The 13,378-nt window shown below is 37.2% G+C and overlaps 1 protein-coding gene across 5 annotated transcripts in view; it reads left to right on the forward strand.

Moving 5' to 3' along the window:
• Positions 1–13,378, forward strand: part of SEMA3D (semaphorin 3D) — a 142,802-nt gene that overhangs the window by 89,842 nt on the left and 39,582 nt on the right. For all 5 annotated transcript variants that reach the window (XM_040668203.2, XM_015295302.4, XM_015295369.4 and 2 more), the window contains one exon: positions 840–982. In XM_040668203.2, coding sequence (XP_040524137.1) covers positions 840–982 — 143 coding nt within the window. The remainder of the gene's footprint in view (positions 1–839; positions 983–13,378) is intronic.

Below are 13,378 nucleotides of genomic sequence, written 5' to 3' on the forward strand. Positions count from 1 at the left end.
TGAAAAGTGGATTTAAATGGCCCAAACAGAATATCACGGAATCACAGGATAGCTGATGTTGGCAGAGACCTCTGGGTCCATGTGGTCCAATCCCTGCTCAAGCAGGGATACCCAGATCAGGGTGCCCAGGATCACATCCAGGCAGCTTTTGGAGATCTCCAAGAAGAGTCCACTGCCTCCTCTGGCAACAATTTCCAAAGTTACTATAGCCAATATGTGTTGATGCAAAACAACAGCCAGTTACAGAGTTTTCTGTGTTATCCTGAGAATCCCAGAAAGGTACTGTATTGAATGTTGTAGTCAGAAAGATTGTTTAAAAATGGATATGTGGGAAATTTTTAAATTTGGAAATCTCTCATTTATATTTGAATTTTTCATCCTGTGGTCAATCAAAGTTCTTTGAGTCATTTGCAAGATATTTCTAGTAAACAGTACTGTATTTCTGTACTCATAACTGCTTCAGTGTGTAATGAAATTAACTGAAACTCTACCATGCAGTTTGGGAAAAAACACTTAACTTGATGTTGATAACAAGAGCATTAAAGCAGATTTTTGCAGTCACTGTATTGAAAATCATCTTATTTTCAAAGAGGGAGCAATGGCCGATGCTACGTATTTATGTAAGTAGTAGTAAACAATATACACAAAAATATCAGATCAACTTCATGATCCATAGTGATTTTCTCTCAGAGTTAATGACAAACTTGCCACCATGTGTCTATATATGGATGTTTTTATTTCAGTGGAAAATGCAACATAAGTGTAGATACTGAAGAAGAATTTTAGTATGAAGACTTTTCATCACATTTTTTAAATCCTTTCTTTTTGGGAAATTCTAGGAGCAAAATTCATTGCAACTTTTCCCATCCCGGACACCTATAATCCGGATGATGACAAAATCTACTTCTTCTTCCGAGAAATATCACAAGATAGTAGCACCTCTGACAAGACAATTCTTTCTCGAGTTGGGAGAGTTTGTAAGGTGAGAACTCTGTCTTTTACTCTTTTTAAAATAATGTTCATTATTAAGAAAAGAGTTGGATTTGAGCCATCCTGGCTGTGTGTATTTTAGAAAAGCTACTACGTTTATAAATGAAAACCCTGTGTCTAAATGATAGTGTATTGACCTTCAGATGTGCAACTGTGACCTGCTTTGTTTCATAAGCTTTCAATGAGGATTGACTTGTTGACATGTACACAATGCCAAGGTATTTGGATTTTTGTGAAGAGTGCTCAGTGAATAAAGAGGAATACAAACCCATCCCTTCAACATAGATCAGTACAGCGCATTTCTGAGTGCTGAGATCATTCATTTCTGAGCATTCCTGATAATCAGTTGGGGTGGGACTGGCTAAAAAATACAGTTTCTGAGCTACATCCACACCCACCTGGAGGTTTCCTGCCCTGTGAAAAAGTGTGGTCTTTGACCTGTTTACCAGCAGGGTCCAGGAGCTGGCTCTGCTGCAGTGTAAATAAAAAGACTTGTTTGGTTGGTGCCCAGCCTCCTCTAAAAGATAGCTCTCTTAATTTTCCCTTTTGTTACATTTGGTTTTGCTCCTTAAGAAAGATTTCCGCCCCTGTGGCACACAGAATGCCAATTTTCATTATGAGCTTCATTCATTTTGAAGAACAATCTCTGTCAAAGGCAGAAGCCTCTTCAAATTGTAATGAGAAGATAAACCAGTTCCTGTCATAGGAAGATAGTCAGTAAATAGTTTGTGGTTTAACAGCCTGCTGGTTTTGCAAATGTCTTCTTCCCATTATAGTGAAACGGTCTATTGACTTCTGTGACAGACACACTGTCTACCGTATCCTTTATCCCATAATACTGTAGGAAGACATACAGTCAGGGTAGATACTTCCATCCTGTCCTTAAATCTCAGTAAACCAGGAACCCAGGAATCCCTGGCAAAAGTCAGAAAAATTAGACTTAAAAATTTTCTTTGTATTAAGTAGAAGCTTTGACCAAGTGTTTCTCAAGTAGTGAGCTAGATATTTACCATTATAGTAATCACATAAGTAGGTACATTTATGTGATATTTTGTTCAGTTGTCCTCATTTATTTGCATTTTCTGAGCAAAATGACTCTACTGGCTGTGAAAATACCTTTCTAAAGAGAAGCTTGAAAGCTAGTAAATAAACAGAAGAGTTTGTGATTTGCGATAGGATACATCTAAGAGAAAGGCACTCAGAAAGCTAATGGACACACACTTAAAACAGAAAGCAGACACGTGTGCATGAATACGTAAATCTATGGCTGTTCTGCAGACCAGCACACTCCTGTCAATCGAAATTTCAGTGACCAGAGCCATTTCACACTTCTGTCCTTGACCTATAGTGTTAAGAAAACAAAAATATTCATTCATAAATCAGTTCTCTAGTAGATTTTTAGGCAGACGAAATAATGGATAATCTTTAGTTGGATATTTCACAGCAGTGTGATTAATGGCAGAATGGAAATGCAAACACATATGATTTGCTGCTAGACATGGCATTTGCTGATAATGAGAGAGCACTTAATCCATTAAGAAAAATTAGTAGACAACAACTTTCAAGAGAAGGCACATGGGAGATTGTATTAAACAAAGATATGTTAGCTAAAGATCTGTATCCTTAACCTAGAGAAAAAGCAGATATGATATCATAATAAAAGCAAAAGTATTGTAAGGAAATCCTAGTGACACTGTGTAATCACACCTAGAATGAAATTGGATTTGTAGAGTGGTCATGTTAAGTAGAGATAAATTGTCTTGAATTTTATTTTTAATAGTCAAGACAAAAGAATAGAAACTGTTAAGTAAGGTTATTGATTACTATTAATGCTCCATTTACACTGTCTATTTATTGAGCACTTCCTCGTGGATGCGGAATTCTACTGAAAATTTAGACGCCTGCATTTTTGTACATTTCTCTTGATTACTTTGCAAATAATGCAAATTATTATAATGCAAATAGTTTTATATTTAGTACAAATTAAAATATGCAACTAACTTACTTGCAGACTGAGATTTTTTTTAATCTGTGGTCTGCTGTGACACCTCTGCTATTCTTAATTCTCTCAAGTAGAGGACTGATATATTTGGTTACAGTGATAGATAACAATTTCTACTCACCATGTCTCATAAATGTGACCTGTGCTGCAAAATGATAAACCTTCTTTCCCTAACAAAAATAGAGTAACACTGAAGGGGAGGAAACCAGCAACTTTTAAAATAATTGGCGTAGTGTAACCCCAATTTCTTTTTGCCAGAGCTCAATTGCTTTCTACCTCATTGTGCCTTAGGGCTCTTGTACGTTTATGCCAGAGATACAAGCTGAAATTAGAATAAACTTTGTTTTTAATAAGGAGGTTGGTCAATGCAGCCTGTTCTTTGGCTAATTTTCAGTGACTCAACAATATGGTCACCAATCCTCCCCCTTAGGGAAAATCTTTTTTGGAAAGCAGTCCCTTTTCCCAGCTACTTACAGTCTCAGAAGTTTTCAGTACTCACACTGGAAGCCCAGAGTCCAACAGCTGTCACTTGTCCTGTTCATAAGACCATGCTTATACTTACCATCTCAAAACATATGTTGTAATAACACAGCCACTGTAGCACTAAATAGTACTAGCTTAGATTTATGTCATCTGTGTTCTATGCATCACCGGGGATATCAGCATGAACTGGGAGGAAGTGCTTTCAACAGTGATGTTAAGAGCCAATTGTGTAATTTATCATGGCAAATGGCATTTCCTATTTTTGTTTTGAGGGAGGTGGAAAATGTATAATTGACTTATCTCTAATACCTGTTACTGCTTACGGTATGCTCCTTATTATATCAAGTGTTATGTGTTGGGATATTTTCTTTCTTTTCAAGAAAGGTCGTAAGTGAAGAGAGGGAATGACTACTAAAAAATTGGCAGTGGTGTACATCTGCTTTTTGAAACATAAACGGATACACAGGTACATATAACATACATTATCCCAAACAGCTTCTTAAGAGCATGAGCCCATCAATTTCCATTGCTAGAATCATGGTTGCAAACTGTTACATGTACATTGTCTTGATGCCCATACTGCTGAACAAGCTTACATGAGCTAAAGACATGTCACAATCATTACATGCCCTGAGACAACTCTTGAAAACACTGTGTAGCATATATGCACTGTGTCCTTCCCTGTCAAACAACATCAGCTATACTTTTGTATAAATGTCTACCACAAAATGATGACAGTATTGTAATTGTCTTTAAGGACAACATCATATATGCATAAAAAGAAAATGCTTAGGTTTCCCTCCCATTTTTCCCCCTCGAAGTGGGGAATGAAAATCCTAACTTGCAGAACCCCACAGAAACATTTTGGGGAAGAGGTGAAGATTACTGGATTTTTTGTTTGTTTGTTTTCTCTATAACATATATATATATATTTTTTTTTTCTTAGCTAAAACCTCACTCTATTGGAATGGAGTGGAATATTAGCCAAAAGCAGTAGTCTTTCTGCTACAGTGTGGGAATCCTGTTTATTATTACAGCTTTGTGTATTTGCTGAGCTACAATCTTCTCTTTAACAGTTTTCGTGATGTACTGAAAAAATTGGTGCATACAGTCTCACAGTCTAATTTCCAAGAGACCTCAACTGCCAAGAAATCAGCCTGCAGCCCCTGATGTGTTCCCATGTTTCCAAAAGTGCTCAGCATCCAGAAGCGTCCTTTGTTCTAGTGGGAACAAATGAGCTCTTTGTCTTTTTTATTTCCCCCCCTCCATTTCACCCTCTCATATACCAAACTGTACCTGGGGATGAGAATATAGCAATTAGGCACAGCCCTCTTGGTTAAACTGTGCTTTCTAAAGACACTGGAATGTAATCATTTTAAGCACTCCTGAGTCGAGAGTGCAGGACACACCCTGCATTCCACCTTAGAGTAATGTGATTTATTTCCAAAGCCATGAACACAAGCAGAGTTCAAGGGCACAACCTTGCCTCTTGTCTGGTGCTTGAAGGCAATTTGTATTCCTGGAGTGACAGCAGGGAGTTATTCTGTTGCATGTCTGAATGTGGGGTCTCCGGTGGGCTCTGCTGTGGGACTGCTTGTGTGTAAAAGTAGGGCGGTGTTTTTCTTGTCCTGGAAATAGTCTAGCCATGCCTTTGCTGTGACTGGAGGTAACTGGCTCATTAACATTCTTTGTATTTCTATATCGTGTAATGCATCACTGTGCAGATAATTGATCTCTCTCCAAAAAGTATTTGAGCTGTCCGCATAGTGTTACGCTTTACTGTTCAGTAATATTAGCTTGGGTACCGGAAGCGAAATAGCCATGTTAACATGTTCTCAGCAGGGCTAATTAGTCTGGGCTCAATGCCATGCTCGTGCAACTATCCTGCTTCCATTTCTGGAGGCGACTCATTCCAGACGAGATTTAACTTACTGCCTGTTACGTGCTTACATACTTCCTTCATCACCATAATATTGCCTAGCCACAATACTAACCATGGTTGTCTTTAATTTATATATATATATGTATATAATCATGATTAAAACCGTTTAGAAAATGTCATCCCTAAGAGAACTTTGGCTTTCGTTTGCTAACTGGGCACCTTTGCAGCTGTGGATCCTTCATCAGCCAGCTCCTCTTCAACTCCCAAGCTTGGCAATTTAATATTACATGCTGCCTGAAAGTTTTCAAACATTGTAGAAAAGCAGATGCTTGTCAAGATGATTTCATTTTGTGGTCTGATGTGTTGGAGACAGCCCAGATCCATACAGTATTTGTTTCTAACTGTGATGAATTATGAGATGTAACAGCAAGCTTTTGGCCTTGGGTGTGTCTCAACATTGTAATTGGTCTTGTTTTTTGTTTTTTTTGGGGGGGGGGAAGAGTGGGAATTACGATTTACAGATGAAGCAAAAATATGTAAGTTATGCTTACATATAAAGAGGTGTGACTGAATTTTACTGAGCCTTAGGGAAAATGAAAAAGAAATTGCAGTGTCAAGATAGAGCTTTAGAAGCTGGATTATGGACATGCAGCTGCACAACCTCTGAAGCAAACTCTAGAAACAAACCTAGTTGCTGGAGACTCTTGTTGCCAGAATATGATGTTGGCAGTACAGCAGCTCAGAAGTAAGGAAGTTATTTGGAGTGAGGTACCAATGCTAATATGAAGTCCCAGAATTCAGAGTGCTTCAATTTGGATTTTTGAGTATCTTTAAGATAGTTAGTGATGCCTTAGTGATTTTGGAAGTTTTCTTATGTGATAAAAATCATCTCTTGCTTTTTTCCTACCTGTACATTTATTAAAAAAGGGCTTTTCATGGTTTACTGTTCAAGCTTTTATGATATTTATTGAATAGTGCTGAAATCTAAAGAGATCTGTAAGATACTGTCCTAGCTTTGTTTCGTTCTTGTGCTTTTCCAGCTCTATGTCTGTGGCTGTGAATATTGAGATCACAGTGATTCTCACTTGTGTCTTTAGGCACTTGAAAATATCCAAGCTAAGAAAGTAATTAACAGACATCCTCTTAAAGTAGTAAAGACAAATGTTGACTTTTTAGAGGAAGATGCCTTCTATCTTCTACCCAAATCACTCTTTGAAAGGCATGCTTTCCACAGCAGATAGAAAGGGAGTTTTGGCCTACTTGAACCCTAGAATGTGAAATTCAATATGTTCTTATTTAAGAATGCAAAATTGTATGGCAAATTCAGGCCGATTGTTTCAGAAATAAATCAGTTTATCTCAGTGCTGCATCACCCACTGTTTTATGAGTCTTTGGTGCAAGGTTTCACAGTGCTCTTATTGCACTCAAAAAATATAAATTCAACTCTCCTTTATGATATTAGCTGCATGGTTGTTCTAATTATCTGATTTGCCCATGGCTTCATGATCAGGAGCGCTACATTTTGTAAGCGGAATGATTTTTTCTCTTATTTTTTCTTATTTCTTATTTCTCTTATTTTTTCTTTTACCGTGTCATTTTATATTCTTTTATGGATTTACAGGATATAATTTACGTTAAGTATAAATGAGAGTTCAGATGAGAAACAAGTAAAGACTAGTCAAACACACAGGAATAAACCACAAACAGATTACAATCAAAAGCTGATTTTCCTGAGAGTTAATTAAAATTTTTGTTTAGTTCAGCCATCATTCTTTCATTCTTTGCTCACTTCAAACTTCCATTGAAGTTAAAGTGCACAGACTAATGATAGATACAGCAGAGTACACCTATTTTGTGTAAGCCTTTGTACGGCTTTTGGGAGTGTTGGGAGTGTTCTTAATACTGTTAAACCTGTTGGAGGCAATTTAAGCAGGATTACTGAATGGCCCTGCAGTATGATGGTACTTTATCATTCAAAGTTTAATTGTATTATTTCATTTGTCCCAACCACATTGAAATATGCTCTTTCTGACTCTTCTTATCTTACTCTGTTACTTTCTGGCTTTTTTTTTTTTTTTTTTTTTTTTTATTATGCTTAGTTCTCTTTGATGGTTAGATTTGGATCCCATGCCAAAATAATTCAGCATAATCATAGAATCATAGAATCATAAAATCATAGAATGGCCTGGGTTGAAAAGGACCATAACGATCATCTAGTTTCAACCCCTTGCTATGTGCTATGGGGGTCACCAACCACCAGACCAGGCTGCCCAGAACCATATCCATCCTGGCCTTGAATGCCTCCAGGGATAGGGAATCCATAACCTCCTTGGGCAACCTGTTCCAGTGCGTCACCACCCAATAAATCTCTGAGTGTGATGTTTAAACACTTTCCAAAACAAAAATCAACATTTTCAATATTGATTCAAACAATTATGCATGCTTTGTGTGACTACATTACTATTCTAAATGAAAGAACACTAAATCTCCTTAAGAGACAAGACCTCAAGCTAAAATACCATTTCTCACTTGTGATTCAGAGGGAGGGCATTTTCACATAGATGTGGCCTAATGTTGCAGTTTGAGCTATAGTTTTCAGTTGCAATAAAGACCCTCTTTCAATGTTGTCTTAATGCCTACAAATGTGTGAAGGCCCGGAGTGGTATTATGGTATCTTTACCCATAGGTTTCACATCAGCTTTCCAATGGCATGGTTTATGTGGTCAGGGGACAAGGTCATTTTTCTATATACTACTTAAGCAACAGCCTGGTTTCAACTTAAAGGCTTCCCTAGTTCAAGTGTACTGAGCATTTAAACATCAAATCAAGCAGGCTTGACAATAACTGCAGCACTCCATCATGCTGCTGGCTATAGAGATTTGTCCCCCTCATGCCTAAGCCTGCTGTCTAGATAGGACACAGGTTGTGGCAAAAGCTTTTTTTTTTTTTTTTTTTTTTTCCCAGTTTATTTTGGTTTTGATATCTATATTTTACTCTGGTTATGCAATCAACTTTGTATGTGCACTATGCTCAACAAATGATTTGACTTACAAGTGCTAATCTTAGTCTGTAGAAAATATTATTTAACCCCTCCAGTGCCTTTTGCAACAAGCAGTGCTATTTATACTAGCAGAAATATTCCAATCAGTACAGAGTAGTAGCAAGATATGAGAACAGTAAATCCACTGCACTAGCGATGAGGACCATTTAGTCAAATTGCCTGATGTGACGCCTTTGTTTCAAGATGGAGAGAGTAAGCAGGCAGACAGGACAAGGTATGAATTAGCCTCTGGGCTGTGATAGACTATAATTTCAGAAAGGTACTCAGAAGTATCAGTTCCAGGGACCATTAAGCAGTCTGGGGTTTTGCGTCTCTATATTCTAGAATAATGGGTTATAGAATCATAGATCATTAAGGTTGGAAAAGACCACTAAGATCATCTTGTCTAACTATTTGTTTCAAGAGGTGATAATACTGAAATATTATGAAAGATGTAGAATACTATTCTAAAAGGATTCTCTGTAAGCAGGTTTCCCTAGGGGGAAAGCTTAAAGGCCAATCCACAGAAATCCAGAGAAACCTCTGATTTTGTTTCTGGAGGAGATAAAGAATGTTAATTCTACACTCTGAGATGATCTGAGGAGATGTGTAGAGCTATCAGATTGATGCATTACCCTGGAAAGAAGTACTATTAAATTTAGTCCAGGCTCTCTTTTTGACTCTGGCAGTTCCTATGAACAGTGTATTTACACTTTTGTTCCTTCTGTCTAATTGTATGCAAATGCAACAGTGGTGATAGAGACCTTACCATGTGCAATCCATAGGCTGAAGCCTTACTCAATTCTGCCAGGTTAGTTTCAGTAAAGATTGTCCCTGTCAGGAAGTATGCTGTTCTTGAGGTTGAGTCTTTCTCAAATCCTGATCTTTGTATCATCTACTTCAAGCAGAAGTGTTACACATTGGTACAATGCCCAGATGGATTGGTATCTTGTATGAAGCAATACGCAACTCTATAATGTGAAAATTTCCCCATGAAACATTCAGTCATCTCATATAAACAGCAGAATTGCTAAACAGAGTTGCTGCTCTCACTGGCCGATGGGATCAACTCAGAGAAATGAACTGATTTCCCAAGTTTATATAAGGTATCCATGGCACAGAGCAATCAAAGATTTACTTCACACGCACCTCTTTTCTCTTGTATATACTGCAAGTGTATTTTCACTCTCCCGGTCACACTTAATGTGCTGCTGGATGTTTTTGGGTCTGACCCAGAGCTTGCTAAAGTCACAGGAACAATCTTTCTTGTGATGTCAGTATCATTTGGACCAGAAAAAACTTACTTCCCTATGTTATCCCAGTACCTGACAGAGTTGGGTAGGGACAGAAATAAAATATAAGAATTAAATGAGAACTGTGAAGAAAGACAGAAGCTCACTGATAGACTGTTGGCTACTTTTCCACTTAAAAAGACTGAAGTTTTTTGTTGCTTTTTTTTTTCCTTTTTCTTTTTGTGTTTATCTTTTCCTTCCCTCAAAAAAAGTAGAGTTTTGCTGCTGGGCATTCCATTTCCTTCTGGTAGTTGTATAATGTAGCTAGACTGCCCATGAGGGAAGGGATCCAGAGCCTTCTATCGTTTCAGCACTTTTCCCCTCTGTTCTCTAGCACTTCCTTTTATTCAGGACAGAATGTCCTTTTGCACATCTTGGCTCTAATTATTAACCTGCTTTTAGAAATTCTGCTCTTTTTCTTTCTTTTTAATTTAATAAATGTAATTTAAGTGGCTGTTCAGGATAATTACTGTCTTTAAAGTTTTATGAATCACACTGTTTGACATCTTTGATGTTGATTCATTTTCAGAAAACTGCGCTTTTTGTTCTAATGTTCAATTTGTCACTGTTACTGACAAACAGGAGATTTAAAGCCCCAAAGATGCAGGTGTTCTTTAGTTTTGTAGCACTGTTTCCCTGCCTACTGGATTCCAAACCATACATTTGTGCATTCTACTGAAGCTGTATGAATGCATTTTAATGTCTAAGATACAAAGAATAAAAAATAGAGGCAACAGAAATTCTCTAAGTAGATTTTAAATCACTTGATCAAAGGCAATATTATTTTTCTAATGGTTTTTATATTCATAATCAGCTGGTAACTTGTCTCTAACCAGAGGTTTTGGAAAACAAGTTGTTTCATTTTGCTGTACATAAATTACAGCGTAAAATTCTTCCAAGGATGATACATTATATAACCTTGATTCTTCACAGATTTTACGTTTAAATAGTGTTCTTTCTTTCTTCAAGAAACCCATATACTTACAAGTGAACCCGGACTCACTGAAGATGTGCAACAAATGTTTGAATTCAATTTTTGTAGCTTGTTAGAGATCTGATTTCTCACTCCAACTGATTATTTGTAGTACCCAGTCAGAAAAAAAAAAAATAAAGGTTGAAGTGTGAAGATTTCTGTCAGATAAAATTCCATTATTCTTTTAAAAATTTGCATTTAATTTATAAGTAAATTGTATTTAATTCTAATATTTGTTTCTCTTAAAATAATATTGGACTACTTTTGTAGATAATTTCCGTGTTTAGATCTTTGTATTCTCTTTTTGTAATTTTTCTTAACACATGACAGATTGCACTGCCCAACTTCTAGTTAGCAATTATCTGAATTTCTAACTCATACAAACACTAGTAACTGAGATTTCACAGGCACTTCTTCCTGTTAAAAATAAGGTATTTCAGGCGGAAGAATTGGTATCTGTTACAGCTTGTGAGATTATGAAGCAGAAAGTGTTAATTAAACCTTTATTTATATTCAAAAAGAAATATGCACTCCTAAGTGCCTTCAGCTGTAATGTAACAAAGTTAATAGTAAACGCTTCTAATACAGTGTGCTTAGAAGTGATATTTTTGGAGATAACATTTCAGATACTTGTGGCTGCTCATCTGTTATGAGTAGATAAACAATGTTTTTGGAATGAAGAGCTTGTTCATGCTGCCCTCCCTTTCCCTCAGCACTCAAAGTTGTCTTGTCTTCTTGTCTCATTTCCCTGAAATATTTACTGTTCCTTGTCTACAGTACCAGTATCTCTTGGGAAAAACCATTTCAATCCGTCAAGTTGAGCACACATTCTGACATTGTTAGGTTGAGTTCTTGCTTGGTGTAAATCAGTCCAGCAGTCATTCTAGGACTGAGTAGCTTTGTGTTGATCCCCTCTTTCTGGTCACCTACGCATTGATTGGCCTCTGCTGTGGTGATTTTCTCACTTCTGTCCATTTTTTCTTATCCACTGACTACCCAGGCTGTACATCTTATTATATGAATAGCAGCTTGCAGCATTTGAGCACATCAGTGTTTCACTGCAGACTGACATTAACTAATCTTCTCTGCAGAACAGATTTATCTTTTCTATACCAACCCAGTCTCAAACAGATTTTGGGACCATATGCCCTTTGTCCAAGCTCATGGAGGTCAGTAACAATGAACTATGGTGGCCCAAGGGACAGATAGCTGAGAAGGCAGATATGATGCGAAGCTAATGACTTTGTGAGTTCGTACCAACATGGTCTGAAGAAAAGGCAAATAATCTCCAACAGAGATTATGTTCTCCAGCAGCAGAAGCTTCAAGATATGTCTCTCAGACTGGCCTCAAAATATTATTAGGAAGGGAGGGACAAACATTATTCAAAGCATAGAGATGTCCAGAGATTTCTAAGACAACTGTTACTTGAGATTCAAGAAGTGGAGAGATGTCTAAATTATGAGTAGTTTTTGAACCTTTGTGCCTTGAGCTGAGCTAAATCCACCTATAAGATAAAGCTGCTGTCAATTCCTGCACTTTCTCCATTAATGAAAACACATGTGTATTATGAAAGCAAAGACACAGTATTATTCAGAAATAACATAAAGAGTTAAAGACTATTATATGATTGCTAGTCAAACTGAAAATAAAATAAAAGAAATCCTCCTAAGAAAATGTCCATTTTGCTGTACTCAGCAATGGAAGTAGGAAGAAGCATATTAGTGGGTATGTCATTATATTATGAACACAAATATTTAAATCAGTGAAAGGTCCTTTGTGTCCTTGACTTCTACAACATAAATTTTTGAATCTCTGGCCTCAGAAGGACTTAGTAAATCACAGAGTGCTGGCTGGTCATTGAATTCCCCTTGCTCTTTTGTAAACATTACAGTATTATTGGCAACCTTTGGCTCTATCCTTCAAATTTAAGGCATATGTAGTGGATGCCTGTGCTAATTCAAGTAACATGGTTAACATCTTGTCCTGGCTTGAGACTGAGGAAATATGGACACATCTTAAATCCAGTGGAATTTTATAACTTAAAGCACATAGCACTTGCTAAAACTGCTTCCTTCAAGCACAGGATTTGCTTCACACTACTCTCTAGGAACTCAGTAGTGTTTAAAATAAACTTTTGCAAAAATATTCTGTTGGATCACAGCTTAGGATGGTAAAATACAAGTATGGGTTTTCCAATCTCTTACAGAAGCTGAACGCTTGCTATGGCAGGAGCCTGAGCAAATCAGTGGTGACGCTTTCCCATTTCAACCCCATTACATCTTGTTTCCCCCTCTCTAGGAGGGTTTCTCCTAGTCATGCTCTTAGTGACATCTCAGGATCCTGTGACACTGTGCCCATCCACTAGAAATCTAAGTGGAAGCTCTGCAAAACAAGTATTGGTTTGCTAACGTGTGTTGCCAGAGGAACAAAAAAGCTTAGAGTTTGTTGCTGTGTTTTGTTTCTTTTAAAGAATCTTTCTTGCATCTTTGTAATTGTTTGTTTTTAATTAGTCCACAAAGTTTATCTGTCGTGCCTTTGAACAGAACACACACATGCAGAGCTTACTTTTCCTATTGGCTTAAGACTGCTAGTTTTGACACCTTTGTAATAGATCTGTTGGCTAGATGCAAAGCTTCAGGCTTGGCAGGTCTTCAGGAAATCAAGAGGGGAGGTAGCAATACTTAAAAGAGCAGGAGTTCCAAAGGCTGTAGATTA

The sequence above is a fragment of the Gallus gallus genome, chromosome 1, assembly GCF_016699485.2.
Source record: "Gallus gallus isolate bGalGal1 chromosome 1, bGalGal1.mat.broiler.GRCg7b, whole genome shotgun sequence".
Taxonomy (NCBI): domain Eukaryota; kingdom Metazoa; phylum Chordata; class Aves; order Galliformes; family Phasianidae; genus Gallus; species Gallus gallus.